This window comes from Mauremys reevesii, unplaced genomic scaffold, assembly GCF_016161935.1.
Source record: "Mauremys reevesii isolate NIE-2019 unplaced genomic scaffold, ASM1616193v1 Contig113, whole genome shotgun sequence".
Classification (NCBI taxonomy): domain Eukaryota; kingdom Metazoa; phylum Chordata; order Testudines; family Geoemydidae; genus Mauremys; species Mauremys reevesii.
Window position 1 is genome coordinate 167,917 of NW_024100731.1, and position 21,741 is coordinate 189,657.

The 21,741-nt window shown below is 47.8% G+C and overlaps 2 protein-coding genes across 3 annotated transcripts in view; one reads left to right on the plus strand and one right to left on the minus strand.

Annotated features, from left to right (window-relative positions):
• The window catches only part of LOC120392762 (NACHT, LRR and PYD domains-containing protein 3-like), a 34,759-nt gene extending 17,908 nt beyond the window's left edge, over positions 1 to 16,851 (minus strand). For both annotated transcript variants that reach the window (XM_039517499.1, XM_039517498.1), the window contains exons 1-2: positions 16,433 to 16,851; positions 12,711 to 12,881 (exon numbers count right to left, since the gene is read on the minus strand). In XM_039517499.1, coding sequence (XP_039373433.1) covers positions 12,711 to 12,881; positions 16,433 to 16,701 — 440 coding nt within the window. In that variant the 5' untranslated portion in view covers positions 16,702 to 16,851. The remainder of the gene's footprint in view (positions 1 to 12,710; positions 12,882 to 16,432) is intronic.
• LOC120392758 (NACHT, LRR and PYD domains-containing protein 3-like) overlaps positions 15,703 to 21,741 on the plus strand; it is a 60,179-nt gene continuing 54,140 nt past the window's right edge. Inside the window, exon 1 of the mRNA XM_039517493.1 lies at positions 15,703 to 15,814. Coding sequence (XP_039373427.1) covers positions 15,793 to 15,814 — 22 coding nt within the window. The 5' untranslated portion in view covers positions 15,703 to 15,792. The remainder of the gene's footprint in view (positions 15,815 to 21,741) is intronic.

Genomic DNA, 21,741 nt, shown 5'->3' on the forward strand with positions numbered 1-21,741 from the left:
ACAAACTCATAGCTGGAAGCCAGACCAGCTGACTGGTACTTTAGTATCATTCAAAGTAGATGTTAAATGTGTTTAGTGTTTAAACTTCACGAAAAACCGGCAGGATGTTGCATGCTTTGTTTTCACTTATCTGTACCCTGTTATACTGTTATAGCAAACATCTGCACTGTATATACCCCTGTAAGGAAGTAACTCATCAAACAAAAAAGAAGTCTTCTGTAACGCAAATGTAGAACTCTAGCAGAAAGTGTTAAATCCTGCGCATTCAAAGCAAGTGGTCATTGTGTGTGAGTTCAAAGTCTCTAAGTGCATTCCTCTTTTCCCAACATGAAGAAAGGAACCTACATCCAGTAAGCTTGGTTTCTGTGAGGAGAAGTTATAAATATGGACCCATGGAAAAATTCTTTATTTCTTGACTGTTTGGATTCTAGCAGGGCAGAATCTTTTATTTGTTCTTATTTTTATTCTCATTTTAGTTACCACTAGCCTAAGTGGTTCACACCCACACATGCCTCGATCCTGCTATGTACATCTTCTAAAGTTAAGAACATAGGAACATAAAAACGGCCATACTGAGTCAGACCAAAGGTCCATCTAGCTCAGTATCCTGTCTTCTGACAGTGGCCAGTGCCAGGTGTGCCAGAGGGAATGAACAGAACAGATGATCATCAAGTGATCCATCCCGTTGCTCAGTCCCAGCTTCTGGCAAACAAAGGCTAGGGACACCATTCCTGCCCATCCTGGCTAATAGCCATTGATGGACCTATCTTCCATGAATCTATGTAGCTCCCTTTTGAACCCCGCTATAGTACTGGCCTCCACAACACCCTCTGGGAAGGAGTTCCAGAGATTGACAGTGCGTTGTGTGAAAAAATACTTTCTTGTGTTTGTTTTAAACCTGCTACCTATTAATTTCATTTGGTGGCCCCTTGTTCATAGAATCATAGAATCATAGATCAGAAGGGACCAATATGATCATCTAGTCTGACCTCCTGCAAGATGCAGGCCACATTAGCCGATCTCCCCACTCCATTAGCAAGCGACCCCTGCCCCATGCTTCGGAGGAAGGCGAAAAACCTCCAGGGCCACAGCCAATCTACCCTGGAGGAAAATTCCTTCCCGACCCCAAATATGGCGGTCAGCTGAACCCCGAGCATGCGGGCAAGACTCTCCAGCCATACCCTCTGGAAAAAGGTTAAGAATAACATATCATTGACCCATTGTACTATTTACCAGTGTGGCACTTAATTAACCTATTGACTAAGCCTGGTATCCTATCATACCATCTCCTCCATAAACTTATCTAGCTTAGTCTTAAAGTCATGGAGGTCCTTCGCCCCCACTGTTTCCCTCGGTAGGCTGTTCCAGTATTGCACTCCCCTGATAGTTAGAAACCTTCGTCTAATTTCTAGCCTAAATTTCCTAACTGACAATTTATATCCGTTTGTCCTCGTGTCCACATTAGCACTGAGCTGAAATAATTCCTCTCCTTCCCTGGTATTTATCCTCTGATATATTTAAAGAGTGTAATCATATCTCCTCTTATCCTTCTTTTGGTTAAGGAAAACAAACCGAGCTCCTCAAGTCTCCTTTCATATGACAGGCCTTCCATTCCTCGGACCATTCTAGTGGCCCTTCTTTGTACCTGTTCCAGTTTGAATTCATCCTTCTTAAACATGGGAGACCAAAACTGCACACAATACTCCAAATGAGGTCTCACCAACGCCTTATATAACGGGACTAGCACTTCCTTATCCCTACTAGAAATACCTTGCCTAATGCATCCCAATACCGCATTTGCTTTCTTAACGGCCACATCACATTGCCTGCTCATGGTCATCCTACGATCAACCAGGACTCCTAGGTCCTTCTCCTCCTCCGTTACTTGCAACTGGTGCGTCCCTAGCTTATAACTAAAATTCTTGTTAGTCATCCCTAAATGCATAACCTTACACTTCTCACTATTGAATTTCATCCTGTTACTAATACTCCAGCTTACAAGGTCATCCAAATCTCCCTGGAGGATATCCCGATCCTTTTCCGAATTGGCAATACCTCCCAACTTGGTGTCGTCCGCAAACTTTATCAGCCCACTCCTACTCTTGGTTCCCAGGTCAGCAATAAATAGATTGAATAAAATTGGACCCAAAACAGAACCTTGAGGAACTCCACTAGTGACCCTCCAACCTGACAGTTCCCCCTTCAATACTACCCTCTGCAGTCTCCCATTTAACCAGCTCCAAATACACCACTCGATTTTCATTTCAATCCCCATCCTTTCCAATTTAACCAGTAATTCCTCATGCGGTACCGTATCAAACGCCTTACTGAAATCTAGATATATTAGATCCACTGCATTTCCCTTGTCTAAAAATCTGATACTTTCTCAAAGAAGGAGATCAGGTTGGTTTGGCACGATCTACCTTCGTAAATCCATGCTGTAAACTATCCCAGTTGCCATCGGCCTCCTGCTCCGTAACCACTCTCTTTTAAAATTTTTCCATGACTTTGCATACTACAGATGTTAAACTAACAGGCCTGTAGTTACCCGGTCACTTTTTTCCCTTCTTGAATATAGGAACTACATTAGCTAATCTCCAGTCCAACGGTACAATCCCGAATTTAGAGATTTATTAAAAATCATCGCTAACGGTCTATAAATATCACTCGCTAGTTCCCTTATTATTCTAGGATGAAGATTATCCGGGCCCCGATTTACTTCCGTTAAGCTGTTCAAGTTTGGCTTTCACCTCCGATACCATAATGTCTACCCCATATCCTCATTCCCATCGGTCCCTGTATCACTATTCCTTAGCCCTTCATTAGCCTCATTGAAGACCGAGGCAAAATATTCGTTCAGAAATTGTGCCATTCCAAGATTATCCCTAATCACCACTCCGTGCAAAGTTTTAAGCGGTCCCACTTCGTCTTTCTTGGTTTTCTTCCTATTTATATGGCTAAAAACCTTTTGCTATTGGTTTTAATCCCCTTCGCTAAGTCCATCTCCACCCGTCGTTTTTCCTTTCTCACTGCTTCCCTACACCCTCTGACCTCAATAAGGTAGGTTTCTTTGCTGATCCCTCCCATTTTCCAGTCCTTGTACGCTTTCTGTTTTTTCTTAATGACCCCTCTGAGACGCTTGCTCATCCAGCTCGGTCTAAAACTGCTACCTACGAGCCGTTTTCCCTTTCTTGGGATACATGCCTCTGACATCTCCTGCAACTTCAACCTGAAGTAACCCCAGGCGTCATCTGCCCTTAGATCCCTAAATATGTTAGGCCAGTCTACTTCCCTAACTAGTCGCCTTAGTTTAGTAAAGTTAGCCCTTTTGAAATCATAAACCCTAGTCTCAGATGCACTATTGATTATCCTCTCATTTATTTTGAAACGAATTAGCTCATGATCACTCGAGCCAAGGTTGTCCCCTACAACTATTTCCTCAACAAGGTCCTCGTTGCTCACCAAAACCAGATCTAAAATGTTCTTGTATTATGAGGAGTAAATAACACTTCCTTACTTACTTTCTCTATACCATTCATGATTTTATAGACCTCAATCATATCTCCCCTTATCCGTCTCTTTTCCAAGCTGAAAAATCTCTCCTCCAATCTCTCCTCATATGGAAGCCATTCCATACTCCTAATAATTTTGGTGCCCTTTTCTGAACCTTTTCCAATTCCAATATATCTTGAGATGGAGCGACCACATCTGCACACAGTATTCAAGATGTGGGCGTAGCATGGATTTATATATCGGTAACATGATACTTTCTGTCCTATTATCTATCCCTTTCTTAATTATTCCCAACATTCTGTTTGCTTTTTTGACTATCGCTGCACGTTGAGCAGATGTTTTCAGAGAACTATCCACAATGACTCGAAGATCTCTTTCTTGAGTGGTAACAGTTAATTTAGACCCCATCATTTTATATGTATAGTTGGGATTATGCTTTCCAATTTCCAATGTGCATTACTTTGCATTTATCAACATTACATTTCATCTGCCATTTTGTTGCCCAGTCACCTAGTTTTGAGAGATCCTTTTGTAGCTCTTCGCAGTCTGCGTGGTTCTTAACTATCTTTAGTAATTTTGTATCATCTGCAAATTTTGCCACCTCACTGTTTACCCCTTTTTCCAGATCATTTATGAATATGTTGAATAGGACTGGTCCAGAACAGACCCATGGGGGACACCACTCTTTACCTCTCTCCATTCTGAAAACTGACCATTTATACCTACCCTCTGTTTCCTATCTTTTAACCTGTTATAAATCCATGAGAGCACCTTCCCTCTTATCCTGTGGCAGCTTACTTTACGTAAGAGCTTTTGGTGAGGGACCTTGTCAAAGGCTTTCTGAAAATCTAAGTATACTATATCCACTGGATCCCCTTTGTCCACATGCTTGTTGACCCGCCTCAAAGAATTCTAGTAGATTGGTGAGGCTTGATTTCCCTTTACTAAAATCATGTTGACTCTTCCTCAACAAATTATGTTCAACTATATGTCTGACAATATTGTTCTTTATTATAGTTGCAACCAGTTTGCCCAGTACTGAAGTCAGGCTTACAGGCCTGTAATTGCTGGGATCACCTCTGGAGCCCTTTTTAAAAATTGGTGTCACATTAGCTATCCTCCAGTCATCTGGTACAGAAACTGATGTAAATGATAGATTACAGACTACAGTTAGCAGTTCTGCAATTTCACATTTGAGTTCCTTCAGAACTCTTGGGTGAATATCATCTGGTCCTGGTGACTTATTACTGTTTAATTTATCAATTTGTTCCAAAACCTCCTCTAATGATACCTCAATGTGCGACCGACAGTTCCTCAGATCTGTGACCTAAAAAGAATGGCTCAGGTTTGGGAATCTCGCTCACATCCTCAGCTGTGAAGACTGATGCAAAGAATTCATTTAGTGTCTCTGCAATGGCCTTATCGTTCTTGAGTGCTCCTTTAGCACCTTGATTGTCCAGTGGCCCCACTGGTTGTTTAGCAGGCTTCCTGCTTCTGATGTACTTAAAAAAATGCTATTACTTTTTGAGTCTTTGGCTAACTGTTTCTTAAATTCTTTTTTGGCTTTCCTAATTGTATTTTTACACTTCATTTGCCAGAGTTTATGCTCCTTTCTATTTTCCTCACTAGGATTTAACTTCCACTTTTTAAAGGATGCCTTTTTGGCTCTTACTGCTTCTTTTACCTTGTTGTTTAGCCATGGTGGATCTTCTTTGGTTCTCTTACAATGTTTTTTTTTTTAAATTTGGGGTATAAATTTAAGTTGAGCCTATATTATGGTGCCTTTAAAAAGTTTCCATGCAGCTTGCAGAGATTTCACTTTTGGCACTGTACCTTTAATTTCTGTTTAACTAACCTCCTCATTTTTGTGTAGTTCCCCTTTCTGAAATTAAATGCTACAGTGTTGGGCCACTGTGGTGTTTTTCCTGCCACAGGGTTATTACATTTAATTATATTATGGTCATTTTACCAAGCGGTCCACCTATATTCACCTTTTGGACCAGATCCTGTGCTCCACTTAGGATTAAATTAAGAATTGCCTCTCTTCCGGTGGGTTCCAGGACCAGCTGCTCCAAGAAGCTGTCATTTAAGGTGTCAAGAACCTTTATCTCTGCCTCCTGTCCTGAGGTGACATGTCAATATGGGGATAACTAAAATCCGCATTATTATTAGTTTTTTATTTGAATAGCCTCTCTAATCTCCCTGGGCATTTCACAGTCACTATCATCATCCTGGTCAGGTGATTGGTAATATATCCCTACCTATATACTTATTATTAGAGTATGGAATTTCTGTCTTATTATCTATCCCTTTCTTAATGATTCCCAAAATTCTGTTTGCTTTTTTGACTGCTGCTTCACATTGAGTGAATGTTTTTCAGAGAACTTTCCACAGTGACTCCAAGATATCTCTCTTGAGTGAGACCCCCATCATTTTAGATGTTTAGTTGGGATTTGTTTTCCAATATGCATTACTTTGCATTTATTGACACTGACTTGCACCTGCCATTTTGTTGCCCAGTCACCGAGTTTTGTGAGATCCTTTTGAAGCTCTTTGCGTCTGCTTTGGACTTATCTATCTTGAGCAGTTTTGTATTATCTTTTTCCACCTCACTGTCTACCCCTTTCTCCAGATCATTTATGAATATGTTCTTCTCCATTTGTGTTTAACTGTAATGTGATCAATTTGGTTCCCTGTTCTGTGATCAGATGACCTCCATATCTCCCACCTTTTGAAATTATAGACCATAACTCACTTGTACATATATTTTTACCTGCTTTAACCTTTCTACACAGCAATGTAAGTCTAGGGCGAGTGGGACTTGAGTCAGCAGACCTGTGTCAGAGAACCCTGAATTGAGAATCCACACTGCATTTTAACCCTAAATAAAGAATTTTCTGACCAGCGCTCAAATCTAGGGCTCTGTAGTCCACTCTGCAGTGCACAGACCCAAGACAAAGTAATCCTATCCCAGAGTACCAATCACATCTCCCCCTCCCCCAATGTCGACACTCAAGCCCTTTTAATGTGTTGCACTGTGGGAAAAATCTATTGCCCTCCCTATTTCCTAACTGTGACAGTGCTGTTGATGGGATTCAGGTGCCCATAAGGACACATGAGCACATCAGCTGCATAACTAGCTCCTTTGGCGGCTGTCTCAGTACAGTGACTGCAGTTTGTGAAGGCTTTATACTGAACAACCATCTAATGTGAGAGTTGGGCTCTGCACCTCTAGGCTGAGTCACACTGGCAGGAAAATGCCCATGTGCTCTAGTTGTAGGGATAATTAGGACGTCAGTCTCCAGGGCTGTCAAACTATTCTAATGAAACTTTGCCATTCTTCATTTTTAAAACAGGATATTCAATTAAGCTGTTTTTGTTTGTTATTTTTGTTGGTTTGGTTTTATGTTTGACAAAAACAAGTTTTTCAGAGGGAAAATGCCCACCCACCCCAGGCTGGCTGCTGCCAGTGAAGTTTTATCCCCAGGGCTTGGGGTGCAGTGTACTTCAGCAAACCCCAGGGATCCCTTTTCTGTGCCCCCACAACACCCTGTGAGGCAGGGATAAGGGATCCCTGGGAGGCTGAGAGGAAGTTTTGGGGCTGATTCCCACTCCCCACCCTCACAGTGCACACTGCCTGGGCACCTCTACATATGAAGCCCAGGGAACCTTGGGATACATCTGGAGAACTTCTGGGAATGAGTCAAGCCAGGGCCACATGCACACAGGAAAGCAATAGAACTCAGACTCTAGGTCCCAGCTTAACACTGGCTTGGACCCTTCAGACTTTCAGGGTCCTGTGACCCTAAGTTCAAGCCCTAAATTAACACAATTGGTGTGCGGACACAAAGGGGGTTAGGCTTGAGCCCAGGCTCAAGTCTGGACTTACATTGCTGTGTAGACATACCCTTACTAATAAATCTCTAAATAGCTTACTATAGGATTGGCTGCCAGCTTCTTTGGTGTGAGATCTAGGATGCAAATCGAACTCGGTGAGTGACTAGTCTCTTGGGAGGTGCCCACACTCCTAAGTCCCCCCATACAGCTTGACAGTCCTGTTCTAAGGAAAGGGATGTGCTAGTGTAACTCACCATACCCGGTGTGGCTCTGTCCCTCTCTAGTGGCTGGACCACATGGAAGCGTTGTGCTAAAATCACTAGAGTTTGTAATACTGGCATTTCCCCAACCCTGTACCTGAAGACATGATGAAAGGCGAAAACTAGCAATTTTTCCTTTATTAAAAATGGCCACTATCTCCTCTTACTGGAAATGAGGATGAAAAAAAAATGTGTTCCTTAAGAGAAAAGAAACCTCCCTGGTTTTTAAGCAGCCAAGAGAAAAATGTGTTCTTTTAAAATCCTGAGTGCTTTTGGTTTAAATTGATCCCACGACTGCGACCATGTCAGGATTCCCCTCACACACTCTGAACTCTGGGGTACAGATGTAAGGACCCGCATGAAGGACCCCCTAAGCTTATTTCTAGCAGCTTAGGTTAAAACTTCCCCAAGGCACAAATTCCTTTCCTTGTTCGTGGTCGGTATGGCTGCCATCACCAAGTGATTTACACAAAAATTCAGCGAACGATCACTTGGAATCTCTATCCCCCCAAGCCCCTTCACCACCTTTCCTGGGGAGGCTTCAGAATAATAAACCAACCAATTTCTTTAGCAATGTGAGCACAGACCTGACCCTTTGTCTTCAGGACACTGAAATCAATCAGGTTCTTAAAAGAAGAACTTTATAAAGAAAAAATTAAAAGAATCACACCTGCAAAATCAGGATGGAAGGTAACTTTACAGGGTAATAAAAAGATTTAGAACACAGAGGATTCTCCTCTGGCTCAGCTTCACAGTTACAAAAACAAAATCCACAAGCTAAAACAAAAGATAACCTAATGCATTTCCTTGCCCTACTTATATTTTCAGATGATGTTGTACCTGCTTGGCTTCTCCCTCCATCTGGAGAGGGAGCAACAAAAGAGAAGAACAACAAATCCTCCCACCCGCAGATTTGAAAGTTTATCTTCTTTCCTCATTGGTCCTTCTGGTCAGGTGTCAACTAGGTTATTTGAACTGCCTAACCCCTTACAGGTAAACCAATCTAGTAGAGCTGCCAAGGAAGGATTTTATGCTACTACAATCATAAAGGTTGCTACCCTTCCCTCTATATTTATAACACTGGCTGCCATTTCCCTACAGTCCATCTGCTCGTGGAAGTGAGGCTGCCCTTGATAAAGTTGGCTGCCACCTCCCGCTGTTTACATTGAGATGGAAGCCATGCCCACAGGCAAAATGGCTGCCACTCTGGTTTGGGGGCTAGACAGGACATAAGGACTGTGAGGAGCTCCAAGGACAGGGCTAAAAGTAGATGGAGTGAGGGGGATCAGGGAAATGAGGGGGAGAAGGAGGCAGATTTAGGGGCGCAGGAAAATGGGCTGCAGGGCGATGTGGAGGACAGAAAGGAGCGGATTGCAGGAGGCATCTGGAGGAAGAGGAGGAGTATTTCAGGGGCTCTGACAGAGACGTGGTGGTTGGGGGAATCAGGGAAGTGCTGCTTCTTAGAAAAGGCTAAACCAATCCCATAGTATGTTTACTGTGACTTTGTTGCTTATACCCTTATTTGAATAAGTTTCAAGTTCTTTAATATGCATATCTGTAACTCACCAACCCTAAATAGTAATATATATTCTTTGTGCAAGTGTGAATCAGGAAATAAATATGGAGGGTAGAAAGTCAAGACAATGATAGGAAAGGGATAGAAGCTCCTCTACATTATGGGTGAGGAGAGATTAAATGCAGGCTCCATCTGAGCAACCAGGGAGAGACATGCATTTTTGTGTACACTGAATATTGATTTTTCAATTTGTTATTTTACTCACACTGGTGTAGTAGGAAGAGAGGTTGAGACATAAGCCCTTGTATCAGAGGCCTGAGGCCTGGGCCAAAGTAGTTGTCAAAGCTTTGCAAATATAAAGCAAAGTCAAGCTGTGAACTGGAGGCAGGCCCTGCTCACAGAATCTGGCAAGAACAGGGCTGATATTGCAGAAATACATTCTTAAGAAGTGCTAGGCACCGAACACACCCACAAACACATTCCAGAAGGGTGGTACCAGAACACCTCAGTACTGACACATTCCCCACAGATAACATGAACACGTTGACCCATTGTAAAGATAGGATCAGGATGACAGAATGATGAATAGAGATGTCTGGATCGAACCAACATGTATAAGGTGATGGGTGGCACCTAGCCATGTCAGAGGGGCAATACATAACTTGTTTGTATCGGTGTATAAAATGAAGTCTCAGAGGGAATGTCTTTTGCCCGTCAAGAAGAAAATGGAAAGTCCCGCCATTCACTGAGCTGCATCCATTATCACAGGCATACACGTGCTAGTGTAACTGTAGACATTGATCTGGGAAGCTAGGACAATGGTTCATTGGCAATAAACCTGACCAGGTGCCTTCGATACTGAAATGGGTCTTGTAGTCTCACTGGGTGGTTCGATCGAGGTCTGCTGTGCCAACTATCTGCACAGAGCTGAGACAGCACACAGAGAGAACAGACAAGCAGCCAAATATCTGACTACATTTGACAAAGGAGTAAAAGGGAGTTAAAAAGTCAAAAGACACTAAAACCAAAAAAAACCCCACACCACAATTAGGATTTTTTTGGCAATCTCTATGAGTTTCAGGGGTCTAACTCATGATTTTTGCTCTCTTGATGTTGGCAATACTGGGTTGTAGTTTTTATTGTATTAAAATAATAGTGTTTTTAACTTCAAAATATGCTGCATCTGGAATTTGCTAAAAACCACTGGACACTGTCCTCAACTGCACCAAGTTCACACTCAGCGCTGATGAGGAGACTGAAGAAACTGGTTATAAGCCACATCTGCACTCCCTGATCCTGGACCAGGTAGGGGACAAAATGGCTTCTGGTCTAACAGAGAGGAACCTCAGGGCTGCCCTAAGTTACCCCAGATGCTGGGCCGGCCTAGGAGAGGTGGAGCACCATGCACTCTGCCCCGGACATACACCTCCATGGTCCTCCACACCCTGTACATGGGGGCAGGGGCAGGGGTGAGTTGAGCTGCCCGCACCGGTTGGCGCGAACCCGTTGTTAAATTTAGAAGCGGTTTTAGAACCGCTTGTTAACTAGCTTCCCTGCGAGGGAAGCTTTGATGGGCTCTGCCTGGGAAGCCTGTAATTCCTCCTCCCGGCCGCCGGGGGGCGCTGTGCTGCGAGAGCCATGTGAGCTGCCTCCTGGCCCTGTTGCTGCTCCTGCTCTTTGAACCTCTGGCCCTGGGGCTCCTGCTGCTGCCTGGTGAGTCCCCAGCTGCGTCCTGCTGCTCCCAGCCCCCCCCCGTGTGAGTGTCTGCGCCCCTCCCCCGCCTTCCCTGCCACAGCCACCCCAGCCAGCCCCTGCCCCCGCCAGCCCCTGCCCCAGCCACCCCAGCCAGCCCCTGCCCCAGCCCCTGCCCGCAGCCAGCCGCAGCCACCCCTGCCCCTGCCCCACCCCTGCCCACAGCCACCCCTTCCCCAGCCAGCCCCTGCCAGCCCCTGCCCGCAGCTACCCGCAGCCCCAGCCAGCCCCTGCCCGCCCCTGCCCGCCCCTGCCCCAGCCGCCCCTGCCCGCAGCCACCCGCAGCCAGCCCCTTCCCCGCCAGCCCCTGCCCGCAGCCCCCTGCCCCCTGCCCGCAGCTACCCGCAGCCCCAGCCAGCCCCTGCCCACAGCCACCCGCAGCCAGCCCCTGCCCCCAGCCACCCCTGCCCGCAGCGCCCCCCAGCCAGCCCCTGCCCGCAGCCAGCCCCTGCCCCACCCTCTGCCCCCAGCCAGCCCCTGCCCCCAGCCCCGCCCGCAGCCGCCCTCTGCCCACAGCCGCCCCCCTGCCCGCAGCCAGCCCCTGCCCCACCCCTGCCCACAGCCGCCTCTGCCCCACCCCTGCCCCAGCCACCCGCAGCCACCCCTGCCCACAGCCGCCTTGCCCGCAGCCACCCCTGCCCCCAGCCACCCCTGCCCCACCCCTTGCCCGCAGCCACCCACAGCCAGCCCCTGCCCACAGCTGCCCCCTGCCCGCAGCCAGCCCCTGCCCGCAGCCAGCCCCTGCCAGGCCCTGCCCCCAGCCAGGCCCAGCCCCACCCCCAGCCCCCAGCCAGCCGCAGCCAGCCCCTGCCCACAGCTGCCCTCTGCCCGCAGCCAGCCCTTGCCACAGCCAGCCTCTGCCCGCAGCCAGCCCCTGCCTGCAGCCCGCCCGTCTGCATCACCTGCCCGTCTGCATCACCTGCCCACAGCCAGCCCGTGTCACTCCCTGCCTCCAGCTAGCTCTGCCCCACGCCCCTATCTGCAGCCAGCCCCACATCCACTGGTGCCCTGCAGTTCCCAGGGCAGTAACCCTGCACACCTGCTTTAATGAGGGGGGGGCAGGGAGCAGCTGGGACCCCCACATGTGCACACCCTAGAGTGACCAGACAGCAAGTGTGAAAAATCGGGACGGGGGTGAGGGGTAATAGGAGCCTATATAAGAAAAAGACCCAAAAATTGAGACTGTCCCTGATCACCACCCACACATGTGAAATGGAGCTCATTTCTAGTTCAGCCCCATCTTTTTAAAAAAGAACTTTAGGTAGGGTTAAAATACATCTGTATTTTCCTGGACATGTCAGGCTTTTCGGTTCTTAATCACCTCCTGGGAAAATATGGACGTATGGTAACCCTATTGGTACAAAAAATACATGCTGTTGCACATCCCTTAAATCAGAACTTTTTATAGGGAACCCGTTGTTAAATCAGAACTTTTTATAGGGAACCCGTTGTTAAGATTTTGGCAGCTCATCACTGGGCAGGGGGATGCAAGCAATGGGTGGTACAGAGTTTGCTATACCTGCTTTCTACCACCTGAGGATTATCCTGAGTCAGAGGGATCCTTGGCTACCCCTTTAGGGCAGTTGTCCAGCTGCTTTCCCTGCTCAACAGGAGTTTAGGCCTGAGCCCACTACATTCTTCAATTGTTTAACTAGTAAAATATAGGCAGTGAACACATCAGTGGGTCTCTGTTCTTTGCCTGGGGAGCAGAGTGGGGCTGGTCCGTGGCTGGGTTCCATGTACTGTAGGACATTGTGATCCGGGTACACTGAGTTTAACTCACAACATCAGTGTTTCCAGGAACTGGCTAAAGGGAGCCAGCTGTTACTTACCCTAGTGTGTGTAATTTGCAGTTTGGATGTTTCAGCCCCTCACACAGCTGCTGCATTCCTGAATCCTCCAGACTGTTTGCCCCTAGACCTAGGAATGTCAGGGTCTGGCTGGTGCTGAGAACAGAGGAGAGATTCTCACAACATGCAGCTGTGAGACCACAATAGTGAAGCCTGCAAGAGACAGATATATACAGAGTAAAATGACTTGCGTATGCCCCATTCTCTGCATTTCCCTTCACTGATACCCATGTGTATCTCCAAAGGGATTCTTAATTCAAGACAGTGGCCAGGAATAATGTTATCTATTTATTTTGATTGAAATAATAATAAAAGACCCCTACTGAAAGTTTAGACCCTTATGATATAATTAATTATATAAACCCCACTATGTTAAGAGAATATTACGGCGGCAAGATCAAGCACCCAAAAGTTAGGAACCGCTGCTTTAGGCTGCCTAGGCAACCTTAATTTAGCTCAGTTCTGTGTGTACATTTTGATACAGTCTGGGCAGGGAATTCTGGTCGCTGCTGGTGCTGGGGGTGGGGTGGGGAGAAGTGGTGTGGAGCTCTCCCTTTCCTAACCACTCCTGTGGTGCATCCATCTTCCGCCTGCCTCCACCTGGAGATGCTGCTGAATCGTTGCCTTCCTTCTTTGCAAGTGCTTTGGGGTGCATATGCTCCCATCAGCCTTCCCTCTCCTTTCTCCCCTCAATTTGCATTAGTGGATTGGTGGACCTCCTCCTCTTCCCTCTGCCTTCCCAGCAGTCCTTTCGACCCCAACCCCACATAATGCTTGCTTGCCGCCCCCATCACAGGCGGTCCCCTTGTGATTCACTTTCCCCATGGTGTGTTGCCTGTTTCCCTGCCCTTCCTACTCACCTACACACACCCCACACACTTATATGCTCTCCTTCACTCCCAGTCAGCTGTAGAAGTAGGCTCCACACATACACACCCAAACCATATATCTGATTAATTCCCCAGTTGAACTTTGCTCCCTCCTCACCGCACAGCAGTCTATTGGGGAGAAGACGTTAGATTCCCCCGTCCACTTTCTTCTATATCCTCCAGTGGCTGTTCCTGTCGCCTGTCCTCAATGGCAGACCCTGACCCAGCCTCAGGTGAAGCTTCTGCTTTAGCGATTTGGTCCATGGGGGGAAGCTGGGAAGACTGAAGGAGGGGGACCCCTGGACATGGCTGATATCCCCCTCAGCTTTCTCCTCCATCTGCTCCCATGGCTACCACTGACACCTCTGCTGGTACCATCATCATCCCCTCTGGGACAGCAGCAGAAAGCAGAGGCAGGGACTCTGCTGCCAAACCCACCACCACCAAGGGAGCCCCTCAGTCAGGAAGAAAGGCCAGGGCAGAAAAAAGGGCTGTGGCCCTGCTACCAGCTGCAGCTCCCCCTCCCCCTGCCATCCCTTCTGGAGGGCAAAGGGGTGTCTGTGGGCTTGCTGATTCTGCAGGCTTCTCAGCTCCCACTGTGCTGTGGCACAAGCTGTAATTGTTCCTGGAAGACTCACAAGGCTCCAGGAGGAAGGTGCAGCTCACTTTCCAGCAGTGGGGAGATTTTGATCTTGCCCTCCAGAGTGTGACGGCCTTACTGGGGGAGGATAAAGGGAGCAAAGGGCAGTGCTCTGCAGCCTACCAGTGGGCCTGCAACTTCCAGGACTCCCTAGTCACCTTTGGGATCGAGCACAGGTTTCTGTGTGTTTCTGTGGGTACAGGCAGCACCACCAGCTGCGAAGATCCTCAACTCCCTCAATCACATTACATCAGGGGCAACAGGGTGAGTCTCCACAGGTGCCAGGTACTGTCCTATCTTCGCACAGGGTGTGTGTGTGCTCCTTCTGCAGGAGTCTCAATCCAAACCAGCCACCAAAGCCAGCTGGTAGACTCATCTCCCGTCGATCCAGCAGGTAATGTAGACAAGCCCCCTTGCTATGGGATACAGACCTTTCTGAAAGGACATCAAGTTCCCTCACCACTCCACACACACCTTTCTCTGCCAAATCCAATCTAAAATTAACCTTTGGGCAGTACACCACCTGCTCCTAATAACCAGCAAACTTGCCTGGTCGGTGATTTGCAGATCTCATACGTCTTTTTGTGGCTGCTGTCAATCAAGGGTTGGTGGGTGATGGTGGGGAGTGAGCTGTCACTACCACTTTCTCCAGAGACCCCCTTCTCTGCAGCACATTACAGCCAAAACATAAGGGGGACAGGTAGGAAGAGGCACTGAACCACACTCACATGCCACCCCTATTAGTTAACCTAGTACCTCCCTTGCCAAAGCAGGATTGCTCTCTGCAACATGTGTTCCAGTGAGCTGTCTAGTGGAGATTTAAGATGCTCCAAGTGATGAAGCTTCCATCAGTTCCACGTGGAGACTGTTTCATGGGATAGTAGATCTCACAGCAGATCTGTCAGCACAACACAGAAGTGTGTCTTCCCTCTCCATCCCACCAACAGTGAGTTACTTATCCCCCACTGTCCTACACCATATGGGGGAGAGAAGGGGCAGCTTCCACAAGGGAGAGGAACCACCATCATTATAAGATTCTCTGCAGGGCTGTGGGATGGGGAGAGGAACTACCAGTCACTGATTGCCACTGAAGGGTCCTGGAATGGCTACATCTCCTGTCACCTATTGCAGTGAGGAACCAGTGAGCTGTAGGTCTCACTCCTTTGGAAGGGACAGGAAGCTACAGTTGCACTGGGCAGGGGAAGTGCAGTCCAGTGGTGACTCCTAGAGCAAGGGGGAGGAAAGGAAAGTGGATGTGGTGGTGGTTGCTCTGAGAGGGAAATTACTGACCCAGGAAGTCTCTGAGTGCAGCTGGTGACTTCTCTCCTCTGGAGGGTGCATAATGGGTAGCGGCACCTGCTCATCACCAAGAGAGAAGGAAGAGGCTAAACATCACTGATGGTGGGAATAAAGAAGAAAACAACTAGCCCTGAGATGAGTCGTATCCATCTACATGCTGCCAGGTGGAGCTTTGAAGTGTTGTTTGTGGTGGGGATAGTTGGCAGCAGAAGCACCTCAGCCCTCCAGGCAGCGAATCTGATGTTCTTAGGAGAGAATGGAGGGTGTGGACATTAGAGGTTAGTGGCATTAACTCCAGTGGTGAACAACTGCTGCAAATGGATGTTCATTTTGCTGCTCATTCTACTGGTGCTTTTGGGACAGATTTTCAGGAGAGCTCAGCTTCCAGGGTGTAAGTGTTTTGAAAATCTGGGCGGAAGTGTTATAGTGGGGGCTGCTGAGTGTTGAGCTTTTTTGAAAATCTGGCCTGAAGTCCCTAGAGTTTCCCAGCTTCTCACAGGCATGGGTGGGCCTTCTGCCTTGAGAGAAGAAGAAACACACAGAAATACACTGAAATAGAAGAAGGAAAAGCCAAAGATTTCCCAGGACAGTTTGGGGTTTTTTTTTAGAATGAGACCAGCACTGGCATCTGCTCTCACCAGCCCTGTTTGTAACTGTAAACACACACCCCCATTCCTAGCAGGCTGCACTTCAAAGGGTATTTTGACATTTACATTTACCTTTTCAAACCTGGCAGGCTGGGCACATATCGTGAGTCCTTCCTGCAAGTGCTGGAGAGACACTAGATTTTCAGATTCTCCTTGTAACTGCAGAGAGCAGAACCAGCAATGCACCCTGTCGAACACTTTCTAACAAGGACACCCGTAAATGCATAAAGGAGGCCAAATGTTACTTACACCAGAGTCTCTAATTTGCAGTTTGGGTGTGTCAGCCCCTCACACAGCAGCCGCACTCCGGAATCTCCCAGAGAAACGTTATTATCCAGGTACAGCTTTGTCAGGTTCTGTCTGGTTTTGAGAAAAGCAGCAAGATCCCCACAGCCAGCGGCTGTGACACCGCATCCCGATGTAGAGGACTTCCGCAAGCTGCAGGAGAGAGAAAGGTAGAGAAGGGGGATCATGGTGTGAATCAGGCTCGTCACAGCTGTTCTGACAGGTGGCCCCATCCACCAGTCCCTCTGCTTGACTAATCAGCATCCAGAATGAGCCAGAAATCCTGCTACAGACTCCGTCTCAAGTCCCACCTCTTGTCCAGTGAGAAACCAGCAGTGGGTGGGACTTCCTGTCTAAACTCCACCCCTTGCCCTTTACCCTTCACCAATCAACAGGGAGAATGGCCTAGACATAACAAATTCCTGCAACTGACCAATGAGGAATAAGATTTGTGGTAAGACTCCTTCCTAAGCACCGCCCCCTCGCCCCTTCCATTGATCAGTCAGAATTCAGAAAGGGTAAAAATTTGCCCTTTAATTCCTGCCCACTCAGGTCCTGACCAATCAGGCTGGACTTGGTGCTAATGTGTCTCAGGATGGTGCGACCCAATCAGAGCAGCCCCACCCCTACGGGGAGGCTGTAGGGGGAGCCCCCTCCCCAGGCAGCTGGGCCAGGCTCAGAGCAGGAGGAGCTGGGAGATCCTGCCCCTCTGCGCCCCCAGCACTAGCTCTGCTGCTCCACTGCAGGAGCAGCTGTCTCACATCTCTGTGTCTGCCCCCGGCCCACCAGCTCCTAACTCTGACCCTCAGACCTGGGGAGGGGAGACAGCAGCCAGGCAAAGCACTGGCAGCATCAGACCCACCTTCCTCTGAGACCAGGGATCAAAGTGGGGGAGACAAAGAGAAGAAGATCCCCATGGCAGGGAGTCCCCTAGGGTTTGGGGAGGGAAGAGCCCCTGAAAGGAGGGCAACTGTGTGATCCTGTTGGCAGGGCCAGTTCCAGAGTCTCTAGAGGGGTGATAAAAGCAGATTTTCTGCTGGCTTCTGAAACCCCCCTGCAGATCCTGGGCTCCTAATGGAGCTGCCAGCCAGCTGACCTGGTAACTATGGCAGCAGACCAGCTATGACCATGTGCACTTCAAGGAGCACCCACAAGTATGTCTGTCTTTGTCCTCCAAGGCCTCACAGTGAGCCCCCTGCACACCCAAACATGAGCCCTCCTCACCCCTAACAGCTGCTAAATCTTGCACATATGTTGAGACACCCCTTCCACCAGAACTGTCACTGGCACGGCCTCCTTCATCACCTCATTTGCCTTAAAATATTGTTACTCTGCCCAATGGGGAGGTGTGACGGGCCCCCCAGGGTGCAACCTGTGACTGTGGGACTGCTGTGTCCCCTTTACTCTCAATTTCGGGTTGTCTCTCACAATGCCTTACTAGTGGCAAGCAGCAAACCCCTCCAGGTGCTGTTACCATTCAGTACAACCGCATGTGGGGAGCCCCACACCCAGCTAGATTCCATGAATGCTCCCAGAGCCACTCATGAATCGCACAGAGAAAGGCACCAACCGAAAACACCCAGCTCCCAGACTCCTATCAAGTAATATACTAGGGATGTAAATATTGTTTAAAAAGTTAACCATTTAAACAATAACAATTATATAGTTTAAATGGTTAACGGTTAACAGGGAGAGGGGCTGGGGTGCAATTGGAGTCCAGTGCGGCTGGTGCTGGGGCCGGGGTCTGTTGGAGTCTTCTGAGTGATCTTGTTACTTGTGCCGTAGGTGGGGGGAGAAGAAAAGGTGAAGCATGGGGCCACTGTGTTCTGATTTATACCCTTAGACCATATGCTTGGAAAACATAAGTCCAGGCATGTCTGGTTGGCATTGCTGAGTCACCAGGCAAGGTTGAGCAATTCCCCTGGTGTGGCTTTGTGCAAGTGAGTCATTGAATTGTAACTCTCTTGCTGGACAATGACTGTTAATGGTTATAGTCTTTGGGGAGCTAGTATTTGGGTACCTCCTATACCCACAGCATATTTTAGTGACAACCATACAACACAATTCTCATAACTTCATATGCATTAATGATATAAAAATGTAGATGGAACAGTGGGTTTCAGCAGATCACAACCTTTCCCTAGATACCTTACATGGCCTGCTTTATATGTAATATCACAATTATATACACATGATGAATATGGGGGTCACAGGGTGCTCCCCCAGGGTGTAGAGTGTCACAGAATGGAAACCCCCAACATTTGTGCAAGGGAGAGAAGCCTCCATGCCTCTGGAAGCCCTCAGAGTCAGTAAGGGTTTGTAGAACCCCCAAGGTATTTTGGAGGTATGAAAAGAGGAGCCTGCAATGGGAGGAGAGATTCTAAGATTGGGTTGAGCAGGGGGAGAAAAAAACCCAAAGGTGTATGTGGGAATCTGAGGGGATAAACCCTAATTTGGGGAGGGGTAAAGAAAAGAGGGCATCCAAGTTGAAGCAGAAGAGAAGAGCCCCACAAGATTTAAAGGCTAAAAGAGAGATAGAGACAGAAGACACCTGAGAAGGTGAGGAGAAAGAGACCCCAAAGTGTGGGGAGGGCATGTGAGGGGAATGAACCTCACTTGGTATTAAAAGGAGACCCCCTCTGCCTTAAAAATATTGTTACTCTGCTCAATGGGGAGGTGTGAAGGGACCCTCAGGGTGCAACCTGAGAAGGGTAGTGAAGGGAGTAAGGAAAGACACCACCCCACACTCCCACACCCTGATACCTTTGATGGAAGAGATAAGGCTAAGGTGGGGTAAGGAAATACCCACCATGGTGCAGAGGAAGGCAGACCTCCAAAGAAGAGCACTGAAAGTGGGGAAAAACTGTAAAGGAAATAGGGGAATCCCCTAGAAAGTAATATGGGGGACAGAAGAGAATTAATAAGGATACAGGGAGCAAGACAGAAAGAATTAATGAAGCATGGAGGAGTCTCTAGGAGCAGCAGAAGGAAAACAGTGATGCTGGTGTGGGGAAGAATGGCAGGAAAAAGAAAATGACTAAATTTGAGGGTAAACACACTCAAAAAACTGAAGGAAAAAAGAGAGTGACGAAAAGAGAAGAAAATATCTGAGCAAAGAGAGAAACAACAGAACAAATGACAAAATTATAAAAGGGGGACAGAGTGGCACTTAGATTTTTTTAAAAATATTTTATAATAAGTGTAATGCCAAAACATTGCACTAAGATACACACTCACTGTATGCTGCCAAATGTTCAAAAATCACGAGTCAGGTTGCAAAGAGTCTTAAACTGAGCATAGTTATGTGATTGTCTTAAAAATAATGAGATTTTTAAAAAAAAAACAATACACTGAATTCCTTTTATTTGGCTTCTGTTTTTTCAGACTTTAGGGTTCATGTTCTCAGGCTCTCTGCAACTACAAAAGTAGGAACTAAGCTTTCATTTTCTTTTTAAATGGAGAGTATTACTTAGGCCTGGTCTACACTAGGAGTTTATGTCGAATTTAGCAGCGTTAATTCGACTTAACCGTGCACCCGTCCACACCAGGAAGCTAATTAGTTCGACCTAGAGGGCTCTTTAGTTCGAATTCTGTACTCCTCCCCGACGAGGGGAGTAGCGCTACATTCGACATGGCTATGTCAAATTAGGCTATGTGTGGACAGAAATCGACCTTAGTAGCTCCGGGAGCTATCCCACAGTGCACCACTCTGTTGACGCTCTGGACAGCAGTCCGAGCTTGGATGTTCTGACCAGCCACACAGGAAATGCCCAGGGAAAATTTGACACGCTCTGGCGCCTTGTGGATGTTCTGCAGGACTGCAGGCAGGAGGACAGAGCCCCCCTGCAGTGTATCTGCAACCGCCCTCCCCCGCCACAAAGTCCCAAACCCCCCTCACCCAAAGTAACAAGAAGGAGGGGCGACAGAGGCCATGAAAACTGTCACTGCACCCCTGCAGAGTGCACAAATACAAGAAGGCTCTCATTCCCTAAATGTTGAGAAGTCCTTCCCTTCCTGGCTCACCGAAGCCCCAATCCCAGTTTCATCCCCTAACTGTGTAGTTGATTATTAAAAGTAGTTTGCTGTTAATTACTATTTCCGTCAAGTTTTTCTACAGAAGACTGTCTGTGAAGGGCGGGGGGGGAGGGGGTTGTTAATTGCATAGGACAGTCACCTTTACCAGGGTACAGACACGGGGGCAGGATCAACAGCAGGTCACACACACAGTGCAGTCAGTAGGCACCCTGGTCGGTCTGGGAGGTGTTTTCCATGTTCTGTCTGGGTGGGGGGTACGTGACTTTGTGGCATAGGAGGGTGGTTACAGAACTTATGCATGGGTCCTTGTCCCGGACCACAGAGCCACGCAGCAGGGGAATCTGTAACCATCCTCCCCTGCCACAAGGTCACATAGCCCCCGCACACAGAGTCCCGAAAAGGAGGGATGGCAGGCTCCGTTGAAACAACCAGTCCGGCACTGCAGTCCGCTCTAGGAGCAGGAGCCTATCATTCCTCGAGTGTAGAAGCGGTGTTAACATCACTGCACACCCTACCCACCACAGTCTGCGTCCCTGTTTCAACCCTTTAACGCGAATTCATTAATAAAGAAAACGTTGTTAATTAACAATGTTCCATTAACTTTATTTTTAAACGTGTGTTGGAAGGCGGGAAACGTGGTGAATGGGGTATGTAACCGCAGAAGAAAGTCAACAGTAACTGAAGCAGGGGCAGGTTCCGCGTCGCTGTAAAGAAACTGAACAGTCACAGGTTACCCTGCTCCTGAGGAACCTAGCTTTCAAAGCCTCCTGGATGCACAGCGCTTCGCTGGGCTCTTCTAATTGCACGGCTGTCTGGCTGAGCATAATCAGCAGCCAGGCGATTTGCCTCAACCTCCCATCCCGCCATAAAGGTCTCCCCCTTGCTCTCACAGAGATTGTGGAGCACACAGCAAGCTGCAATAACAATGGGGATATTGGTTTCGCTGAGATCCGAGCGAGTCAGTAAGCTCCTCCATCTCCCCTTGAGACATCCGAAAGCACGTTGAATGATGACTGTTACCCAAGACCACCCTCGACACATTTTTCCCCCCAGCATGCATTGTGGGGAAATCCCAGAATTCAAATGGGCAGTGGGGACTGCGGGAACTGTGGGATAGCTTCCCACAGTGCACCGCTTCCAATGTCGACGCTTGCCCCGTTAGTGTGAACTCACAAAGTCGAATTAGTGTCCTTAGTGTGGACACACAAATTCGACTTTGTAAGGTCGATTCCACAAAT